The following is a 23,064-nucleotide window of genomic DNA, read 5'->3' on the forward strand; positions in this document are numbered from 1 at the left end:
AGAACATAACATGTCATAAATGAAGCATTATCATCCTTATGTAGGAACAGTTCCCATGACATGGACATGATCGTATATAGATCTTAAAGCTGTCTTCCTAATCAGAGAAGCTGAAAACAAAATGAGGAAATATTAAGCAAAACAGAAGTAATCTGATGTGCAACATGCTCCCCTTGAATTACTGACACAAAGTGCAAACAAGAGAGCACTGACTCCCTTACATTCTCTACTTCTCAGTGACAACTGATTGAGTGCTTGAAATCGAGAAATCTCTAAGCTGAACAAAAATTAGCTGGAACATATTCCTTGCTCTATTTTCATTTTACTTATTTGTTTTTATATCACCACTGCCCCACAGTATGATCATCATTACCAGTGATAAATACTCCACTGTCAACATTGTGGGGAAAACCAGTAACCAGGAAGTGTATGTGCCAGAGGCTCAGAATTCTGCAGTGAATAACTCAGCTCCAGACTCCCCCAAATTCTGCAAGGTACAAGTCAGGAATGTGATAGAATACACTCCACTTGCCGGGAGAAGTGTAATTTCAGCAACACTCAAAAAGCTTGATACTACCCAAAGCAAAACAGCCCATTTGTTTGGCATCCCATCCACTACCTTAAACATTGACTTTCTCTACCAGTGGCACACAGTGCCACAAATGTGTGCATCTACATGGTACACTACAATAACTCATCAATGCTTCCAAAACTGCGACCTTTACCACCTGGAAGGACAAAGTCAGCAGATGAATGGAAACAACACCTGGATTTCCCCTTCCAGACCAATCAACATCCAGACTTGGACATATATAACCACTTCATCATTGTCATTGGGCCAAAATCCTGGAATTCCCATCCAAACTTCACTCCAAAGATTACAGCTGTTAAGGAGACTCACCCCCTCTGACTGAATTAAATTTAGTAGGAGCTCAAACATTCATGAACAACATTGGCAGTCTACACCAGCCTAGCATCTTTGTAAAGGATGAAAATAAGCGTAGCAATACAGAAAGGAACATTTATTTTACATAGAAAAAATATTTCAATGAAATACATTTGTTTCACTTCTCTAAAAACAAAATGTTTATTAACATTTAAAAAAAAGGAATTTTCAACACCCACTTACATCAATTACCAACAAAACAATATGAATTTAGGCAATCTTTATTTTCAAAGTTTCTTTTGGAATAAAGATCACGTCACTGCTTTACTATCACATCTGCATACTTCATACTAATATTACTGGATAGTAAGCTTACTGATCGCTCTCCCAAATTTTATCTTAATCCTTTAGTTGATGTTATTCGTGTGACTGCTTTTGTTGAGAAAGTTCAGTCATATTACAACAGATCATTGAAGATAAACCAAAAAGTGACAGCTACATGCAAATGTCCACAAAATAAATTAATTAAGCATTCTTGAGCCTTTGAGGTTTCCAAACTGTTTTCACTTCATAAAATTTCATGAACTGGATATATAAGTCATTAAGACATCCAGTAATCTTCTCTGAAGTGAAGTGTATTCAGTAGGAATATTGAGCACGAGTCTAATTTGAGGAGGCAAGTTGGGAAAAGATAGAAAATACATAGTTAGTACACATTTCATAATAAGTACATCTTGCTACATCAATGAGAAATCCTGAATGGGAGTGAACAAATCAAACTTGAAAATTCCGCTGATCTGATCTCCTGCTGATTCAAAACAAGACCACTTAACAACTGCACGTTATGTTGAATGCTCCACCCAGTATGAGGTGGCACTCACCGCAGATAATCTTTACCTGATCCCTTTGCTTAATTAACTGCTTACATTAACATGTGAGAATGTGTATTCCTTTCACATCTGAGAAGTGACACCATGCTTTGGCATCAGAAGAAATGATTTATTATAATTAAACCTAAAGAAGGTGCTCTGGAATATATAAAACCCTTAACATATCACAAAATCCCAAAGACCACCATAGAAAGAAACACATGTTTCCTTCCAAACGAAGATTAAGTGAGGAATTAGGAACACAAACTGAATTGTAATTAAAGTGGGTTTAGAAAAATGTGCTGGCCCTTTGGCACTCTGAATCTGATATGCCACTTTGTCTGATCATGGTTGATCTAATATAATTGAGGTTTTAGAAGATAGAAAGTGATGGACAAATCTGAACGGTGCGTAGAAGCTAGAAGCTGGAGCAGCATATTGTCATAAAGGTAAAACTACGATATGCCAAGTTAATAAAAGAGCTGCTTATATCATGAATTAGAAAATAGAAACAAGAGTAGTCTACTTAACCCCTCAAATCCATCCTGTCGTTCATTAAAATCAAGGCTGATCTGTGACCTGGCTTCATAAATTCACCTAAGGCCCTTCATACCTTCTAACAACGATCTACAAATCTCAAACGTAAAACTATTAACTGACCCAACATTACCTGTGGAAGAGCTTTCCAAATTTCCTCTCCATTTCTGCAGCAGCAGCAGGAGCAGTGAGAGCGATAATCGGGGGGCTGCCCGGAAGGTAAATTAATTATTTTTAAAATTTACCTCGTGGATAGGCAGAGCACACGCTGAGCAGGAGCAGATCATGACTGCTGAGTAAGTGAGGTAATATACTTGGGCTGTTGCTTTACCTGAAACACTACTTAGGTAGTGTCTCCTACCCGTTCTCCTCCTCTAACCAAAGAAAACGGTTTTGTGCTCCGATTCAGTAAGATTACCAGGTTATTTTTCAATAGTCTCTTTGGAAATTCAGAGTGGGAATGGATGTTAGGGCAGTTGCATGCTCCTCCTGTAGAACGTAGGAGGTAATGTTTTTGGGGGGTGGGTTGCGGAGCAACCTACCAGGGGATTACCATGGTGGATAGGTCTCTGGCACTGAGCCTGACTCTGTGGCTCAAAGGGAAGCAGGGAAAATAGAAAAGCGCTAGTGATATAAGACAAGTTGACAAAGGTCAAGCAGTGGATATGGTGTATATGAATTTCAGTTAGGCATTTGATAAGGCTTCCCATGGTAGGCTCATTCAGAAAGTGAGGAGGTATGGGATAAAGGGAAATTTGGCTGTCTGGGTACAGAATTGGCTGGCCAAAAAAAAAATATAGTGAGTAGGAGTAGATGGAAAGTATTCCGCCTAGTGGTTGGTAACCAGTGGTGTCCCGCAAGGATCTGTTCTTGGGCTTCTGCTCTTTGTAGTTTTATAAATGACTTGGAAGAAGAAATGGAAGGGTGGATTAGTTAGTTTGCTGATGACATAAAAGGTCAGTGGTGTTGAAGATAGTGTCAAGGGCTGTTGCAGGCTACAACATGACATTGACAGGATGCAGAGCTGGGCTGAGAAGTGGCTGAGATGGAGTTCAATCTGGGTAAGTGCGAAATGATTCATTTTGAAGGTCGAATTTGAATGCTGAATACAGGGCTAAAGACAAGATTCTTGGCAGAATGGAGAAACAGCTGGATCTTGGGATCCATGTCCATAGATCCCTCAAAGTTACCACCTAAGTTGATAGGGTTGTTAAGAAGGCGTATGGTGTTTTTGTTTTCATTAACAGGGGGACTGAGTTTAAGAGCCATGAGGTTTTGCTGCAGCTCCATAAAACCCTAGGTAGGCCACACTTGGAATTTTGTGTCCAGTTCTAGGGGTCGCTTCGTTATAGGAAGGATATAGATGCTTTAGAGAAGGTGCAGAGATTTACCAGGAGACTGCCTGGATTGAGGGGCTGGGGCTTGACTTACGAAGAGAGGGTTGAGTGAGCTAGGGCTTTTCACACTGGAGAGAGGAGGAAGTGAGGTGACTTGATAGAGGTGTACAAGGTAATGAGAGGCATAGATAGATAGCCAGAGACTTTTCCCCAAAAAGAAATAGCTGTCCCGAGGAGTCATATTTTTAAGGTCATTGGAGGAAGGTATAGAGGGGATGTCAGCGGTAGGTTCTTTACACGGAGTGTGGTGGGTGCATAGAATGCACTGCCAGCAGTGGTAGTAGAGTCAGAGACATTAGGGACATTTAAATGATTGCTGGACAAGCACATGGATGGCAGTAAATTGAGGGGTGTGCAGGTTAGGCTGATCTTAGATTAAGATAAATGCTCGGCACTTATGTGGGCCAAAGGCCTATACTGTGCTGTGCTGTCCTACGTTTGAAGTAAAGGGTTGTAGTGTTTCCTAACCTCATACCTCAAAGGCCTGGCTGTAATCTTAAGTTTATCTGACATTAAAATATCATAACTGAAGGAGGCTTCAATGACCTATGAACACCCTGATCCAATTATTTCCCAGTATCTAATCTTCTCCTCAGGACTTTTCTAGTTTATGGCTATCTGTGTGCAATTGCACAGTTAAACAACTAGTAATCAGCTAGTACTAAAAAGATGGTGAATAATGGAAAACAAATGCAATAGAAGTAAATGTCAAAATACATCTGATTTGATTCATAAGTTAAATGGTTATTTAACCAATAGGTTGCATTCAAGGTTTTGGAACCTCATTTAGTCACCTCAGGGAGAAGATAAGGCAATGTTCTTCTCTGCAAAAAGCTACTTGACTAGTAATCTCCCAGCCTGCCTGAACAAACTGAGATTTCAACAAAATAGCCACTTCTTGGAATATGTTTTTCTGCTTGGTGAAGGTGGTTTCCACAGGCTGATTGTGATTAATTATTTTGAGATTTTCTTTAAAAGAACAGAAATTTAACAGATTCACCCTCAAACCTGAAGATGCTTATTCAGAAGAGAGTGGACTAAGTCTTTCAGGATGAAATGATCCCTGCAGAAGGATGACAAGGGAGAGAAAGGGAATCAGTACCTGGTGGTGACATCCTGCTGGAGGTGGCAGAAATGGTAGCTAATAATCCTTTGGATGTGGATGCTGGTGGGGCAGTAATTGAGGACCAGGAACCCTACAGCTGTTCTGGAAGGGAAGACAAGTGGTGATGGCTGAAGTGCGGGTGGTGGGTCAGATACAACTAAGAGCCCTGTCCACCAAGGTGTTAATTTCAGAGGTGCCTCTGTAGAAGGTGCCATCATCAGATCAGATGTGACGGAATAAGAGTTACAGGAATTGGGTGCAAGGATGTATAGTCCAGGTAACTGTGGAAGTTTAACTGTGAAAGTTGCTGGGTTTGTAATGGATATTAGTGGCCAGCCTATCCTCAGAAATAGAAATAGGTAGAAGCAGACTGTGATTGGGTGGGGAGGGGAGCTATGATCTTGGAGGTAGCGGCAGGAAGATCACCAGATGCAATGAGGTAAGTGACCATTGTGGTGACAATAGCCTGGTGTACAATGATTAGGTCATGGTCCGGGAGAGATAGGAGGTAACTTCTGAGAGCTGGCACTCAGCTTTCACAATACAGAGGTCAGTACACTTCACAACAACAGCACCACCCTTGTTGGCAGGCTTGATGATAAAGTCAGGAGTGGATCTGAGAGCATGGAGCACAGCCAGCTCAGAGGGAGATAAATTCAAATGGTTAAGTGGGGACAGAGAAGTTGACGTGATCAATATCACGTTGACAGTTCTCAATGAACAGGTAGAATGCAGGTAAAGGGCCAGAGGGGTCCAAGTGGAGAAAGATTGCTGGTGAAAGATGAAAGCATCTGTGGCACGGGGAGAGGTCTCCTTCCAAAGAACAGGCATGGAAACAGAAGCAATAGAAGAAAGGTTCAATATCATGTCATGCATGAAATCTATTAAGATGGAGGCACAAAGAGATAAAATTAAGATCCTAAACCTTAAGATCTCTGAAATGCCCATCTTCTTTACCGATGATTTCCCCAAAGCCGGGGATTGGTTTTTTGCGACCCATCTCCTATACTTCAGCCCTCACCCCTTCTCCTCCCTCCCACAACACCAACAGGGTTCCACTGGTCCTCACGTACCATCCCACCCGTGACCCCTGGAGGTAATGCTGATGCCATTGCCCTTTTGTGGCCTGTCAAGCAATTCCCAGCATTCCATCTCCTCCTTGGAAGCTGCTGTGAGACCACTTTGAAGTACTCTCCATGAAGAGGTCTAACCTTAACTCTGTTAGAGGTGTTCAGGTGCTTATAAAATTAAGCAGGAGATGCAAAATGACCATTATTTCATCCCATGTTGACTTTTGGTAGGTGCCTGTGCCTTCTCTAACTTCCAAAATATCTCCTGGTACTGGACTGTTGTTGGGCCTCTCTCCAAATAACTTCAGTTGTCATTTGACCAGCCCTTCTGCCTTGACTTCCAGTTGCTGGTAAAATGCTGGCAAATGTCTCAACAAGTATGCATTTGTCAAACAAAAATCTGGCACATAAACAATTTACAAACACATTTGAAATATACAAGCTGCAGAAACTTTCAGATCCACTATATTATTACCTACCATGACTGAGGATGAAGAAAATGGCTTTCTAGGATTATTTCAATGGCACAGGCATATGACTTTGCACATTTAAATCAACATCTGTAAGGTTACAATGGGCACTGTCCTATTAGAAAACAGAAGTTAGTTAACTATTGTAAACTAAAGTGAAAAATAATTTCTAGCAGATACAGCAATAGAGGTAGCAGTACAGATACTGCTTTAGTTGGAAAGCAAAGTTATAAGAGATACATTAAACAATTTAGTATCTCAATAACAAAACTACAAACTCTTAAAAGTGACAAGTCAACCTGTAAAGGGAAAATACTTTGTTTAAAGTATTCACCAGTGATTCTTAGAAGTTATTTCAAAAATATGCTTTGATTTGGGTTTCTTTATCCAGCAAATGTCCATCACGTTCGGCGTATAGCTACTCTGTTGTTTTGAATTTATCGCTACGTGAGTAACACATTTACATAGATGTAATAGACAAACCAAAGTTGTTCAATTAGAATAAAATAAGGAACATTTAAGATTATGAATTTATAAAATATGGGTACAGTACTAAAACCAGAGCCAGTAATAAAAATTATATTTTGACAATAATTTTCATATCAAGACAGCTATCTCAACCACCAACCACGAAAAAAGGAAACCTTTCAGCATTTTAAAGAAAGATGGCAGCTTAGAATGTATATTTATGAGGTATAACATTAAAGAGAAGGCATCGTCGTTATTGTAGATATCTCACAAAACACCAATGTTATTTGAACTAGCCCTCAACAAAGTTCAAACAAATATAATGGACACCTGAACAGCGACCAGCATTCATGGATCTGATCCCCCGGTATTTAAACAAAGAGTGACATCCATTCCTGATGGGATCACAACCATTGAAAGTGCATCAGCTGAAGCTGTTCAATGGATCATTAACCTCAGCACCAAATTATAACTGCTTCTCCAGCTATATAAATAAAAGGGAACAAAATAGTTCAAGGGGCAATAATTTGAATAACTACATAATTCTAAATATCATCTCCCCTGATTCCTATGATTTTTACTAAGAACTGTCTAAAGCAATCCAATGCATATTAATATAGAATCTCTTTGCAATGAGATCTTAAAAATTTACAGTGATGAGCACTGCTACCTCACAGCACTCGGGACCTTGGGTTCGATTCCAGCCTTGGGCGACTTGGGTGTGGAGTTTGCACATTTTCCCCATGTCTGCGTGGGTTTGCTCCAGGTGCTCTGGTTTGCTCCCACAGTCCAAAGATGTGCAGGTTAGGCGGGATTGGCCATGTTAAATTGCCCATAGTGTCCAGGGATGTGCAGGCTAGGTGGGTTAACCATGGGAAATGCAGGGTTACAAAGATAAGGTGAGGGTGAGAGGTCTGGGTCTGAGTGGGATGCTTTTCAGAGGATTGGTGTGAACTCGAGGGGCCGAACAGCCTGCTTCCACACTGTTGGGATTCTATTCTATTCCATGGCATGGAAGCTCGAGAAGGTGGGGAAATAAACAACTACATCTTGAAAAATGCCCATTTTACGGAAGAGATGAGATGCTGGACATCTTAAAATGCATAAAGTAGATAAATCACCGGGACCCGATCCAGTATACCCTAGAAATCTGTGAGAAGCTAGGGAAGTGATTGCTGGGCCCCTTGCTGAGATTTCCTTTTATCAAAGCTAGCCACAGGTGACATACTAGAAGACTGGAGGTTGGCTAATATGGTGCCATTATGTAGGAAAGGTGGAAAGGAAATGTCAGGGAACTATAGACTGGTGAGCCTGACATCAGTGCTCTGCAAGTTGTTGGAGGGGATCCTGAGGGTCAGGGCTTACATGTGTATGGAAAGTCAATGACTAATTAGGGATAGTCAACATGCTTTTGCATGTGGGAAATATTGTCTCACTAACTTGATTGAGTTTTTTAGAAGAAGTAACCAAGAGGTTTGATGAAGGCAGAGGTATGGATGTGATCTGGATGGACTTCAGTAAGGCATTTGACAAAATTTCGCATGGTTGACTGGTTAGCAAGGTTAGATGACATGGAATACAGTGAGAACTATCCATTTGGATACAGAACTGGCTCGAATGTAGGAGACAGAGGGTGGTGGTGGAGGGCTGCTTTTCAGACTGGAGGCCCTTGGAGATCTTGTCTTTCCAAATACATGCAAGTCCTTTAGGATCCCCTCTAACAACTTAACCACCACTCATGCCAGACTGTAGGACTATGACTAGCAGTGGACCATAAGGATTGGTGCTGGTACACAGCTTCTGGTCATTTATATAAATGATTTGAATGTGAACATAGGAGGTTTGATTAGTAAGTTTTCAGATGACACCAAAATTGGTGGTGTAGTCGACAAGGTTACCTCAGAGTACAATGGGCCCTTGATCAGATCGGCCAATGAAGTGGCAAATGGAGTTTAATTCAGATAAATGTGAGGTGCTGCGTTTTGGAAAGGCAAATCAGGGCAGAACCTATACACTTAATGGTAAGGCCATGAGGAGTGTTGCTGAACAAAGAGACCTTGGAGTGCAGATTCATAGCTCCTTGAAAGTGGAGTTCAGATAGACAGGATTGTGAAGTAGGCATTTAGTATGCTTACCTTTACTGGTCAGTGCAGTGAGTATAGGGGTTGGGAGTTCATAGTTTGGTTGTAAAGGACATTCCCTAGGCCACATTTGAAATACTGTGTTCATCATTGGTCTCTCTGCTATAGCAAGGAGTTGTGAAATTTGAAAGAGCTCAAAAAAGATTTGAGGATGTTGCCAGAGTAGGAAGGTTTGAGCTATAGGGAGAAGGTAAATAGGCTGGAGCATTGGAGGCTCCTATTGCAGCATCGGAGACTGAGGAGTAATCTTATAGAAGTTTATAAAATCATGAGGGACATGGATAGGGTGAATAGCCAAAGGCTTTCCCTAGTGTAGGGGAGTCTAAAACTTTATGGGCGGCACGGTGGCACAGTGGTTAGCACTGCTGCCTCACAGCGCCTGAGACCCGGGTTCAATTCCTGACTCAGGCGACTGACTGTGTGGAGTTTGCACGTTCTCCCCGTGTCTGCGTGGGTTTCCTCCAGGTGCTCCGGTTTCCTCCCACAGTCACAAAGATGTGCAAGTCAAGTGAATTGGCCATGCTAAATTGCCCATAGTGTTAGGTAAGGGGTAAAAGTAGGGGTATGGGTGGGTTGCGCTTCGGCGGGTCGGTGTGGACTTGTTGGGCCGAAGGGCCTGTTTCCACACTGTAAGTAATCTAATCTAATCAGCATGGGCTTAAGGTGATAAGGGAAAGATTTAAAAGGGACTGAAGGGGCAACTTTTTCACACAGATGGTGGTGCATGTATGGATTGAGCTGCCAGAGGAAGTGTTGGAGGCTGGTACAATTGCAACATTTAAAAGACATCTGGATTAGTATATGAATAGGACAGGCTTAGAGGGATATGGGCTAAATGCTGGCAAATTTGGTCTAGATTAATTTAGAATGTCTGGTCAACACGGATGAGTTGGACCAAATGATCTGTTTTCATGCTATACAGCTCTATGACTCTATGTGACAATTGACAACATATGTCAAATACCATCAGCCATAGATGGGACTCTCAGAATGAACTCTCAACCCACACATAACTCAATACAGCTTGTAGGTTACAAGATACGCCAAAAAAAATCTGAATCTCGCACAACTTGGAAGCAATACATCCTTGCAACTACTTTAGAACATGCAACTTTGCTGGGATTTAGCTAATACAATAGAGAATTCACCAAGAAAGAAAAAAAGACATGCATTCATCTAGCACTATGCATTACAACAGTGAATACGTTTCAGAAGTACTTCATTGTAAAGTGCCTTGAGACACCTAGTGGTCATACCAATGTTATAAAATACAAAAGATTCTTTTTAAGTGCGAATAAAAGTACTTTCAAAGTGTAATCATGGCTATAATGCAGGAAACATGCCAGTGAATGTGCACACAGCAAACATCTACAAACACCAATATGACAATGATCGGAGATCTGTATTTGTAATGTTGTCTTAGGGATAAATATTGGCCAGAACACCAGGGATAACTTATCTACTCTTCTTTAAACAGTACCATGGGAACTTTTATGCCTACTTGAATGGGGAGATGCCTCACTGAAAAATGGCACTCCCAATAAAACAGCATACTCAATACGGCATTGGATGATCAGCCTTGTTTTTTTGAGCACACATCCTGGAGTGAAACATGAAATCCATTCCCATCTGACTCAGAGGAAGAATGCGTTACCAATTAAGAATCGTCCAAGTACAATGAGCACCAGTTGGTACAATAATCCCTCTCTGATTACAATGACCTTCAATGAGTTGAGACGATATAACAAAGTGAAGTTGCCAATGGTCTGCTATAGCAATAAATATGGAATGGCTCACAACAATGTACTTGATGAGATGCTGTAGAGGATAATTCAGAAGAGACCTCCATCAATTCACTAAGTCTTACTACTATTATCTGATGAGTAGAAAGATTCCATAAGTAGGTGGGCGGCACGGTGGCACAGTGGTTAGCACTGAGACAGAGTGCCAGAGACCTGGGTTCAATTCCCGCCTCAGGCGACTGTGTGGAGTTTGCACATTCTCCCTGTGTCTGCATGGGTTTCCTCCAGGTGCTCTGGTTTCCTCCCACAGTCCAAAAATGTGCAGGTTAGTTGGATTGGCCATGCTAAATTGCCCGTAGTGTTAGGTGAAGGGGTAAAATGTAGGGGAATGGGTTTGGGTGGGTTGTGCTTTGGCGGGTCGGTGTGGACTTGCTGGGCTGTTTCCACACTAAATAATCTAATCTAGGTAGCAAGATCAATTTATTATTTATAAATGTATTTGAGTAACTGACTGCAAGCCTGTCAACAGTGGGAAAATGTCTAGAGAACATACAGCTCATGACAAAATTATCACTTAGAAGAACAAGAGTTAATAAATGGCAAAATGAATTTGTTAAAATTAACCCTGATAAAACATTATTGAGTTTTTATAATTAAACAATTGATGGGGTTGATGTGGATGTTAAAATAGGTGGCATACTACAGGCTTATTAGTAAGATTGAAATCTATGGGATTGATTGATAAGTGGCATCTTTAACAAACAATGAGTGAAGAAACAGAAAATGGAATAGTGATGACCAGTTCATCAGACTGGAAGCATTTATTTACCCATGTCCCCATGATCATTATTGAAACCACAACTCTGTATAACATGATTGATCTTGACATGTGTAAAGGTGACACAATTTTAAAGACGACATAAACGTGAAAACTAATGTTACATAATTGTTCATTTTAAATCAGAGACTCACAGCAACTTACTAAACAAATGAAGATTAAGCAGGAGTCCATAGAAAGATTAGCAAAATGACATATATGGAGAAGGTTATTGCAAAAGTGTGAAATGACACATTTTAAAATGAAACATGTCATCTTCCACAATTTAAGTGGGACAATTTTAAAGGTATTGCAAAAACAGAAAGGTCGGGGGACTTCAGATATATAGTTATAAACCCTACAGAACCGTTTAAAAAAAAAATAATAGGCTCCCCGGTTATATATCTAGAGGAATGGAGTAGTGAGAAAGGAAGGAATCAGTTATTTAAATTATGAGGAGAGACTAGGATTGTATTTTCTGGAACGTAGAGTGTTAATGAGCGATTTATTTGAAAAGTTTATTTCAGGAGGAACAGATAAGTTAGTTAAAGAGGGGAAGTGTTAACACTGTTTGGATTGCTTGGGATTGAAAGAAATTGTTTAAACATTCAAGTGAGACTTTACAGGATTGAAACTAGGAAGCAATTCTAAACATAACGGGTGACAAATTTCTGTAAATGGCAACTATGTTACATAATTGTTCATTTTAAATCAGAGATTCATAGAAACTTATTGAAGTTATATTAAGAGATGGAGCAAAGGTGCATATATGGAGTTATATCATGACTGGTTGTAATCTAACTGAATGATGATGGAACAAGATTAAGAATCTACTCCAGTTCCTATGTTCCTGAATTATGCAAAAAATTAAAAATCACTATTAGGCTTCAGCTACAGCATTGTGCCCAATTCTAGGCACCACACTTTAAGAAAGATGTCAAGGACTTATAGAGGGCACAAAGGAAAATTGCTGGAATGATGTCAGGAATGAGGAGCTCGTAGAAAGACGAGAGGAAATGGAATTGTTCTCCTTAAAGCTGAGAATATTAAGAGAAGATTTAATAGACAAATTCCAAACTATAAAAGTTTTTGACCGTTTCTTCCCCAGCTATTCTGTTTCAACTGGCCGAAGAGTTAATAACCAGAAAAGGTGAGAAGTCAAAAGGAGTCCAGGCTAGAAATTAGATTTCTTGTATTTCACACTTAGCAAATTATGATGATCTTGACCTAAGTAAATCAACCAGTAGCTTTCTAAAAGGAATTGGATAAACACTTAAAAAGAAGAAAATTATAAGAGGTGGAACTAATTGGGATAATTTTTACACAGATAAAATGGAACAAATAGAAGAGAAGCCTGTGTGTGCTAATTAATTGCAGTGATTTACGAAAAATGAAATTGCTGTGAATGTTACAGGTCTTCAGTAATACCAGCAATTACAAAGACAATATGTTGCAAAACAATCACACATATTGACAGGATTAATTACATAATAAAATTCCAATAAAATGCTTTAAAGACATGGCAACAGGTGACATTTACATTCAATAAAAACCTGGAATTAAAAAGCTAGACTAATGGTGACCATATAACCTGTTGATTGTTTTAAAACCCATCTGGTTTATTAATGTCCTTCAAGGAAGGAAACCTGCTGCAGTTATGTGGTTTGTCTGTGACTCTAGACATATAGCAATGTAGCTGGCTTTCAAACTCCTCTCAGGGCATTAGGGGTGAAGAATGAATACTAATCTAGCTAGAGATATCCACATCCCATGAACAGAGGAAAAACCACAGATTCCTATAAGTTGCAATAGCTTAGAATAATATAAATTAAATTGAATAAAACAAGTAACAATCAAATTCAATGAACATAACACTCACCTGATCTTGAATTCTGTACATTCCTGTTGAACAATCCTCTGGTTTTGATGTAATCTGTTCATTAGATAAGCCTGATGACTTGTTAACTGGAGAGTCCAATTTAGTACTAGTTTGTTCCATGGCAATTAGTTGATTCAACATTTCACTTAGAGTATCCATGTTACTATTACTAATAAGATTAGTGAGCTCTAAATTTTCTTCAGCTTCTGAATTGGCAGACTGACTGAATAAAGTTGGGTTCTCTGACTTCCCTGCACAAGACGCATCCATTGTATCATCTAAGCTGATACTCTCCTCAATAAAAGACTGCTCAAGTGTTTCACGAATCCTGTTAGAGTAATTCAGGGACTGTAATGCTGAACCAATATCAGTGCCATATGTATCATGAGCACTGAAAGGTCTGTTCATGTTTCTGGTCAGAGGGTAAAAACTCTTCAGTTGTGATGTATAGTCTTTTCTATTATTGGATTCATTTTGAGCCTCTAATGTGGGAGATTGCAGCTGCTGTTTACCCATAGCTCTTTCAAATCCAGAAATTTTGACTTGTAGCCTTGCTATTTCCGATTCCTACATTTAAACATGGAAAATAAAAATACTTAATTATGTAAAACCAACATCATTTGGTTTGTATGACAACAGTTCATGTTATACGTTTAGCAAAATAATCTCAGAATTGCAAATGGAAGTCATTCTGCCCATCTTGTCTGCGCCAGCTCTCTGCTTAAGCATTTTGACATGGTACCATTCTCCCGCCTTTCTTTGTAACCCTACATGCTGCTTGTCTTCAAATAATCATCTAATGGTGTCCAAAATGCCTCAAATTGGACTAGCCTCGAGCAGACAATGCATAGCCAATCCACATAACCATTTTGGACTGTGGAAGAAAACTGAAGTATCCAGCAGAAACTCATGCAGACATGGAGAAAATGTGCAATCACCCAAGGCTGGAATTGAACCCAGGTCCCTGGCACTATGAGACAGCAGTGCTAACCACTCAATCGCCTATCTGACCACTCCACCAATCTGTCAATGTTCTTTTGAAGTTCTACATTATCCTCCTCACGGTTTACAACACCTCTAAGTTTTATTTTATCTGCAAACTTTGAAACTGTTTTCTGCACAACAATAAATATGCATCAGGAATAGCAAGGGTTGCAATATCAAATCTGAGGAATCTCCAGTACAAATATTTTCTGCAGTCAAAAAGAAATCAATGAACCATGACTTAGTTTCTTGACACATACATAAATCCACACTGCTACAGTTCATTTTATTTATTGAGATTTAACTTTGCTCCCAGGATTTTTCTGCAGCATTGTATCAAACATCTATTGGAAATATATTCCAACAGTGTGACACTCATCAATCCCCTCTGTTACCTCTTCAAAAACTCAAGCAAGTTAAACACAATTTTCCCAAAAGAAATACATGTTGATTCTCTTTAATTAACCCATATTTGACCTTGTGACTACTAATTCTATCCCAAATTAATATTTCTAGATGTTTCTCCACTTCCAAATTTAAACTGTAATTGCTGGGCTCAGCCTTACACTCTTCTTGAACAAGGACATTCAAATTCCCTTTTCCTCTCCTTTCATTTTTCAAGGACTGCAAAATCCTATTAAAATTTTAATGAGCAATCAAAATCTTGACTCTCCGTCATAACTGCTGGTATTTTGAGGAAGTGTTTATATTCTGAATATGATATTAAATTATCCTAGAAAGACATTTTGCTCGTCAAATGTCTCAAAATACAAGTCCGACCTTAATGATGAGGCTTTCTTCCGCAGCATTTATCACCTCCTTTTGATTCTTAAGTTCTGACTCCAGATGAAGAATACATTCCTGAGCCTTTTCTAGATCTTGGTTCAAGCGTAGCAGTTGATCACTTGATTTTTGGGTTTCAGAAGTCTCTATAATAGTTGGTAAAGAGTGTGCATTTCGTTCTTTAAGGATAGAGATCTGAAACAAATACAAATACAGACTTTTAAGTTTAGTTCTTGATATCACTGCACTATGAGTGCGTGCGAGAGAGAGCGCGTGAGAGAAGTGATAGAGAGAAGTGATAGAGAGGGCACGAGAGAGGGCGAGAGAACGCGGGCGAGAGAGAAAGAGCGCGCGAGCGAGAGACCACGAGAGAGAGAGAGAGCGCGCGCGCAAGAGAGAGAGATAGCGCGCGCGCGCGCGAGAGAGAGAGAGGGAGAGAGCGTGCGCGCGCGCGAGAGAGACAGAGCGCGCGCGCGAGAGAGAGAGCGCGCGCGAGAGAGAGAACGCGCGCGCGAGAGAGAGCGCGCGCGCGAGAGAGAGAACGCGCGCGAGAGAGAGAGAACGCGCGCGAGAGAGAGAGAACGCGCGCGCGAGAGAGAGAGCGCGCGCGAGAGAGAACGCGCGCGAGAGAGAACGCGCGCGAGAGAGAGAGAGCGCGCGCGAGAGAGAACGCGCGCGAGAGAGAGAGAACGCGCGCGAGAGAGAGAGAGCGCGCGCGAGAGAGAGAGAGAGCGCGCGCGAGAGAGAGAGAGAGAGAGCGTGCGCGAGAGAGAGAGAGCGTGCGCGAGAGAGAGAGAGAGCGTGCGCGAGAGAGAGAACGCGCGCGAGAGAGAGAACGCGCGCGAGAGAGAGACAGAGCGCGCGCAAGAGAGAGAGAGAGCGCGCAAGAGAGAGAGAGAGCGCGCGCAAGAGAGAGAGAACGCGCGCGAGAGAGAGAGAACGCGCGCGAGAGAGAGAGAGCGCGCGCGAGAGAGACAGAGCGCGCGCAAGAGAGAGAGAGAACGCGCGCGAGAGAGAACGCGCGCGCGAGAGAGAACGCGCGCGCGAGAGAGAACGCGCGCGAGAGAGAGAGAACGCGCGCGCGAGAGAGAGAACGCGCGCGCGAGAGAGAGAACGCGCGCGCGAGAGAGAGAACGCGCGCGAGAGAGAGAGAACGCGCGCGAGAGAGAGAACGCGCGCGAGAGAGACAGAGCGCGCGCAAGAGAGAGAGAGAGCGCGCGCGAGAGAGAGAGAACGCGCGCGAGAGAGAGAACGCGCGCGAGAGACAGAGCGCGCGCAAGAGAGACAGAGCGCGCGCAAGAGAGAGAGAGAACGCGCGCGAGAGAGAACGCGCGCGCGAGAGAGAACGCGCGCGCGAGAGAGAACGCGCGCGAGAGAGAGAGAACGCGCGCGCGAGAGAGAGAACGCGCGCGCGAGAGAGAGAACGCGCGCGAGAGAGAGAGAACGCGCGCGAGAGAGAGAACGCGCGCGCGAGAGACAGAGCGCGCGCTAGAGAGAGAGAGAGCGCGCGCGAGAGAGAGAGAACGCGCGCGAGAGAGAGAACGCGCGCGAGAGACAGAGCGCGCGCAAGAGAGACAGAGCGCGCGCAAGAGAGAGAGAGAACGCGCGCGAGAGAGAACGCGCGCGCGAGAGAGAACGCGCGCGCGAGAGAGAACGCGCGCGAGAGAGAGAGAACGCGCGCGCGAGAGAGAGAACGCGCGCGCGAGAGAGAGAACGCGCGCGAGAGAGAGAGAACGCGCGCGAGAGAGAGAGAACGCGCGCGAGAGAGAGAGAACGCGCGCGAGAGAGAGAGAACGCGCGCGAGAGACAGAGCGCGCGCAAGAGAGACAGAGCGCGCGCAAGAGAGACAGAGCGCGCGCAAGAGAGAGAGAGAACGCGCGCGAGAGAGAACGCGCGCGCGAGAGAGAGAACGCGCGCGAGAGAGAGAGAACGCGCGCGAGAGAGAGAGAACGCGCGCGAGAGAGAGAGAACGCGCGCGAGAGACAGAGCGCGCGCAAGAGAGAGAGAACGCGCGCGAGAGAGAACGCGCGCGCGAGAGAGAGAACGCGCGCGCGAGAGAGAGAACGCGCGCGCGAGAGAGAGAACGCGCGCGCGAGAGAGAGAACGCGCGCGCGAGAGAGAGAACGCGCGCGCGAGAGAGAGAACGCGCGCGCGAGAGAGAGAACGCGCGCGCGAGAGAGAGAACGCGCGCGCGAGAGAGAGAACGCGCGCGAGAGAGAGAGAACGCGCGCGAGAGAGAGAACGCGCGCGAGAGAGAGAGAACGCGCGCGAGAGACAGAGCGCGCGCAAGAGAGAGAGAGAACGCGCGCGAGAGAGAGAGAACGCGCGCGAGAGAGAGAGAACGCGCGCGAGAGAGAGAGAACGCGCGCGAGAGAGAGAGAACGCGCGCGAGAGAGAGAGAACGCGCGCGAGAGACAGAGCGCGCGCAAGAGAGACAGAGCGCGCGCAAGAGAGAGAGAGAACGCGCGCGAGAGAGAACGCGCGCGCGCGAGAGAACGCGCGCGAGAGAGAACGCGCGCGCGAGAGAGAGAACGCGCGCGCGAGAGAGAGAGCGCGCGCGAGAGAGACAGAGCGCGCGCGAGAGAGACAGAGCGCGCGCAAGAGAGAGAGAGAACGCGCGCGCGAGAGAGAACGCGCGTGCGCGAGAGAGAGAGAACGCGCGCGAGAGAGAGAACGCGCGCGAGAGAGAGAGAACGCGCGCGAGAGAGAGAGAACGCGCGCGAGAGAGAGAGAACGCGCGCGAGAGAGAGAGAGAGCGCGCAAGAGAGAGAGAGAGCGCGCGCAAGAGAGAGAGAGAGCGCGCGCAAGAGAGAGAGAACGCGCGCGCGAGAGAGAGAACGCGCGCGCGAGAGAGAGAACGCGCGCGCGAGAGAGAGAACGCGCGAGAGAGAGAGAGAGCGCGCGAGAGAGAGAGAGAACGCGCGAGAGAGAGAGAACGCGCGCGCGAGAGAGAGAACGCGCGCGCGCGAGAGAGAACGCGCGCGCGCGAGAGAGAACGCGCGCGCGCGAGAGAGAACGCGCGCGCGCGAGAGAGAACGCGCGCGCGAGAGAGAGAGAACGCGCGCGAGAGAGAGAGAACGCGCGCGAGAGACAGAGCGCGCGCAAGAGAGACAGAGCGCGCGCAAGAGAGAGAGAGAACGCGCGCGAGAGAGAACGCGCGCGAGAGAGAACGCGCGCGCGAGAGAGAACGCGCGCGAGAGAGAACGCGCGCGCGAGAGAGAGAACGCGCGCGCGAGAGAGAGAACGCGCGCGCGAGAGAGAGAACGCGCGCGCGAGAGAGAGAACGCGCGCGAGAGAGAGAGAACGCGCGCGAGAGAGAGAGCGCGCGCAAGAGAGACAGAGCGCGCGCAAGAGAGAGAGAGAACGCGCGCGAGAGAGAACGCGCGCGAGAGAGAGAGAGCGCGCGCGAGAGAGAGAGCGCGCGAGAGAGAGAGAGCGCGCGCGAGAGAGAGAGCGCGCGCGAGAGAGAGAGAGCGCGCGCGAGAGAGAGAGCGCGCGCGAGAGAGAGAGCGCGCGCGAGAGAGACAGAGCGCGCAAGAGAGAGAGAGAACGCGCGCGCGAGAGAGAACGCGCGCGCGCGAGAGAGAGAACGCGCGCGAGAGAGAGAGAACGCGCGCGAGAGAGAGAGAACGCGCGCGAGAGAGAGAGAACGCGCGCGAGAGAGACAGAGCGCGCGCGAGAGAGACAGAGCGCGCGCAAGAGAGAGAGAGAGCGCGCAAGAGAGAGAGAGAGCGCGCGCAAGAGAGAGAGAACGCGCGCGCGAGAGAGAGAACGCGCGCGCGAGAGAGAGAACGCGCGCGCGAGAGAGAGAACGCGCGCGCGAGAGAGAGAACGCGCGCGAGAGAGAGAGAACGCGCGCGAGAGAGACAGAGCGCGCGCAAGAGAGAGAGAGCGCGCAAGAGAGAGAGAGAACGCGCGCGAGAGAGAGAACGCGCGCGCGAGAGAGAGAACGCGCGCGCGAGAGAGAGAACGCGCGCGCGAGAGAGAGAACGCGCGCGCGAGAGAGAGAACGCGCGCGCGAGAGAGAGAACGCGCGCGCGAGAGAGAGAACGCGCGCGCGAGAGAGAGAACGCGCGCGCGAGAGAGAGAGCGCGCGCGCGAGAGAGAGCGCGCACGAGAGAGAGCGCGCGCGAGAGAGAGAACGCGCGCGCGAGAGAGAGAACGCGCGCGCGAGAGAGAGAACGCGCGCGCGAGAGAGAGAACGCGCGCGAGAGAGAGAGAACGCGCGCGCGAGAGAGAGAACGCGCGCAAGAGAGAGAGAGCGCGCAAGAGAGAGAGAGAACGCGCGCGCGAGAGAGAACGCGCGCGCGCGAGAGAGAACGCGCGCGCGAGAGAGAGAACGCGCGCGCGAGAGAGAGAACGCGCGCGAGAGAGAGAGAACGCGCGCGCGAGAGAGAGAACGCGCGCAAGAGAGAGAGAGCGCGCAAGAGAGAGAGAGAACGCGCGCGCGAGAGAACGCGCGCGCGAGAGAGAGAACGCGCGCGCGAGAGAGAGAACGCGCGCGCGAGAGAGAGAGCGCGCGCGAGAGAGAGAGCGCGCGCGAGAGAGAGAGCGCGCGCGAGAGAGAGAGCGCGCGCGAGAGAGACAGAGCGCGCAAGAGAGAGAGAGAACGCGCGCGCGAGAGAGAACGCGCGCGCGCGAGAGAGAGAACGCGCGCGAGAGAGAGAGAACGCGCGCGAGAGAGAGAGAACGCGCGCGAGAGAGAGAGAACGCGCGCGAGAGAGACAGAGCGCGCGCGAGAGAGACAGAGCGCGCGCAAGAGAGAGAGAGAGCGCGCAAGAGAGAGAGAGAGCGCGCGCAAGAGAGAGAGAACGCGCGCGCGAGAGAGAGAACGCGCGCGCGAGAGAGAGAACGCGCGCGCGAGAGAGAGAACGCGCGCGCGAGAGAGAGAACGCGCGCGCGAGAGAGAGAACGCGCGCGAGAGAGAGAGAACGCGCGCGAGAGAGACAGAGCGCGCGCAAGAGAGAGAGAGCGCGCAAGAGAGAGAGAGAACGCGCGCGCGAGAGAGAACGCGCGCGCGAGAGAGAGAACGCGCGCGCGAGAGAGAGAACGCGCGCGCGAGAGAGAGAACGCGCGCGCGAGAGAGAGAACGCGCGCGCGAGAGAGAGAACGCGCGCGCGAGAGAGAGAACGCGCGCGAGAGAGAGCGCGCACGAGAGAGAGCGCGCGCGAGAGAGAGAACGCGCGCGCGAGAGAGAGAACGCGCGCGCGAGAGAGAGAACGCGCGCGAGAGAGAGAGAACGCGCGCGCGAGAGAGAGAACGCGCGCAAGAGAGAGAGAGCGCGCAAGAGAGAGAGAGAACGCGCGCGCGAGAGAGAACGCGCGCGCGCGAGAGAGAACGCGCGCGCGAGAGAGAGAACGCGCGCGCGAGAGAGAGAACGCGCGCGCGAGAGAGAGAACGCGCGCGCGAGAGAGAGAACGCGCGCGAGAGAGAGAGAACGCGCGCGAGAGAGAGAGAACGCGCGCGAGAGAGCGCGCACGAGAGAGAGCGCGCACGAGAGAGAGCGCGCACGAGAGAAAGCGCGCACGAGAGAGAGCGCGCACGAGAGAAAGCGCGCACGAGAGAGAGCGCGCACGAGAGCGATAGAGAGTGAGAGATAGAGAGTGAGTGAGAGATAGAGAGTGAGTGAGAGTGAGTGATAGAGAGTGGGAGAGAGTGGGAGAGAGTGATAGAGAGTGATAGATAGTGTGATAAGAGAGAGGGATAAGAGCGAGAGAAGCGAGTGTGAGCGAGTGACAGAGTGAGAGAGAGAATGATTGAGAGAATGAGTGAAAATGAGAGAAAATAAGCGAGAGAAAGTGAGTGTATAAGAGAGACAGTGAGTGAGGAGAGTGAGTGTGAATGAGAGAGAGTGTGTGAGTCAAAGAGAGTGAGAGTGAGAGGGAGAGAGTGTATGAGTGAAAGAGTGTTGGAGGGGCAGAGTGAGAGAATGTCTGATGTCTCTCTATCAGAAAATAGATTTCAAAACATAATTGGATCAACATGATCTAATGACAGATACACATCTCTTGGTGTGTTGTATATTTAATAAGGTTATTTAATTGATAGGAGTATCATCACAAGTTTCTCATTAAATCAACTATATCTTACTTCTCTCTGATGAGTATTATTCAAATGTTTAATAAATTCTTTTAACTTCTTTGTCTCTGCCTGCATCCTGTTTTCTAGTTGAGTCTCCCGAGCTTGAGCAGCTCCCAGTTCTGCTGCAAGATGAGCAGCACAGGCTTCCTATGGGCAATGCAATGAGATATAAATCATATGCGTTCTTCAAAGGAAACAATGCTACCAAAGTCAGTAAAAGTACAAATTACGATACTGACAAAGAGAAGATACTAGAATGGCACAAGAGTCAGATACGAAAGTAAATGTGACAACAGTGGTCAAAATGACTAATTTCAAGTCTCCCTCTTTAAATATGAATATGGTGCCACAGTATTAGAAAACTGGACAGGTCACACATGCTCAAAAACGGAGCACAAGGATAGTTCAGCAACACTATGCTAATTTAACATCAGTGGGGAGAAAGCCTTTCGTAAAGATACACTTGGACAAAATTAACAGTTACCTGCATAAATATTGATTAATTAAGGAAAGTCGGTGCATATTTATTGAATATAAATAAACTGATTGAGTTTTTGATGAGGTGTTAATGAAGGTAGAGCAATTGATGTGATGTATGTGGAGTTCCAAAAGTGCTATACGAAAGGCTTGCCAACAAAGCTAAAGCCCATGGGATGAAAGAGACTGGTCAGCATGCATATGGAGTAAGAGTAAGGAAATATAAGTGGTGAATGTTTTTATTTCTCAGATTGGAGGGAGGTATTCTCAGAACTAGGTGTCAGGAGCACTGCTTTTCTTGATACACATTAGTGACTTAGATTTAGATATATAGACACAATTTCAAAGTCTAGATATTGCAGAACTTGGAAGTGTAATTTTATGAGGATAGGAATAGATTTCAAAAGGATACAGACTGGTAAAATTTTATGCTGATAAGTGCAAAATGGTACATTTTGTAAGGAGAATGAAATGTGGTATAAGTTAAACAGTACAGAAACAGAGACACCTCGGGGTATATATGCACAAAGCTGCTGAAGATAGTACAACTGGTTAAGCAAGTGTTCAAAACAGCTTAACAGATCCTGAACTTTGTAAAGCATAGATTATAAAGCAAAGAAATTAGAATGAACCTTTCTAGAACACTGGCCCTAATATGTTGAGTGGCAATCACAATGCTATTGCCATCCTGCTCAGATTTTTAACCTTAGTATAGAGTTCTGATTAATAGCTAGGAATTCCAATATCAACATAATTTAGGGGAATAAATCAATACATTTTCCTGTAATGCAGGAGTGTTTTTTTGTGGGAGGTCAAACCCCTTTTACAGCAGTCAACTGCTGTGTTCAGAAATGTAAATGTGCACCAATACAGCCAGACACTTTGACAGTGCTTGTGAAACAGCAAGCTTGGCTGCAAGGGGGCTAGGATGCCAGTATGGCAGGTAAATCTTTGGAGAGCTGAACTTAGACTGGAGGCTGTTATGATTTTGTGGCTGTGTGCACGCATGCATGTGTGCATTGGCATGTGTGCGCACTTTAGGGGCAAGGGAAGGGCAGAGCTGGATTGGGCTTTGGGCTTCAATCAGGATGTGGGACCCAGGGGCATAAAAGGTCAGAGAAGGTGTAATTAAGGGTGTGATTTTCATAGTTACCCAGGAGTTAGAGTAGGTTTTAACTGACTAACTTTTCCTAAGTAACTAAAAACGTGAAGGAAGCAGTACTCTGAATTTTCTGATGTTGAAGAGCTTTTACAGAGGGTTCAGGGGAATTACCCATTGGAATATTCCCAAGAAGAGGTGCTATCACTTGCAATCCCTAATCAGTCCAGGCTGGCAGAAACTGGAGGTCAGTGAGATG

At 46.0% G+C, this 23,064-nt stretch overlaps 1 protein-coding gene across 5 annotated transcripts in view; it reads right to left on the bottom strand.

Moving 5' to 3' along the window:
• Positions 1-1,126: 1,126 nt before the first annotated feature.
• LOC132818834 (coiled-coil domain-containing protein 18-like) overlaps positions 1,127-23,064 on the bottom strand; it is a 164,578-nt gene continuing 142,640 nt past the window's right edge. For 4 of the 5 annotated variants that reach the window (XM_060829960.1, XM_060829958.1, XM_060829959.1 and 1 more), the window contains 5 exons: positions 21,239-21,376; positions 15,146-15,343; positions 13,382-13,948; positions 6,344-6,449; positions 1,127-1,549 (listed from right to left, as the gene is read on the bottom strand). In XM_060829960.1, coding sequence (XP_060685943.1) covers positions 6,378-6,449; positions 13,382-13,948; positions 15,146-15,343; positions 21,239-21,376 — 975 coding nt within the window. In that variant the 3' untranslated portion in view covers positions 1,127-1,549; positions 6,344-6,377. The remainder of the gene's footprint in view (positions 1,550-6,343; positions 6,450-13,381; positions 13,949-15,145; positions 15,344-21,238; positions 21,377-23,064) is intronic. The other variant, XM_060829961.1, reaches the window with a different exon arrangement.

The sequence above is a fragment of the Hemiscyllium ocellatum genome, chromosome 9 (assembly GCF_020745735.1).
Source record: "Hemiscyllium ocellatum isolate sHemOce1 chromosome 9, sHemOce1.pat.X.cur, whole genome shotgun sequence".
Lineage (NCBI taxonomy): Eukaryota > Metazoa > Chordata > Chondrichthyes > Orectolobiformes > Hemiscylliidae > Hemiscyllium > Hemiscyllium ocellatum.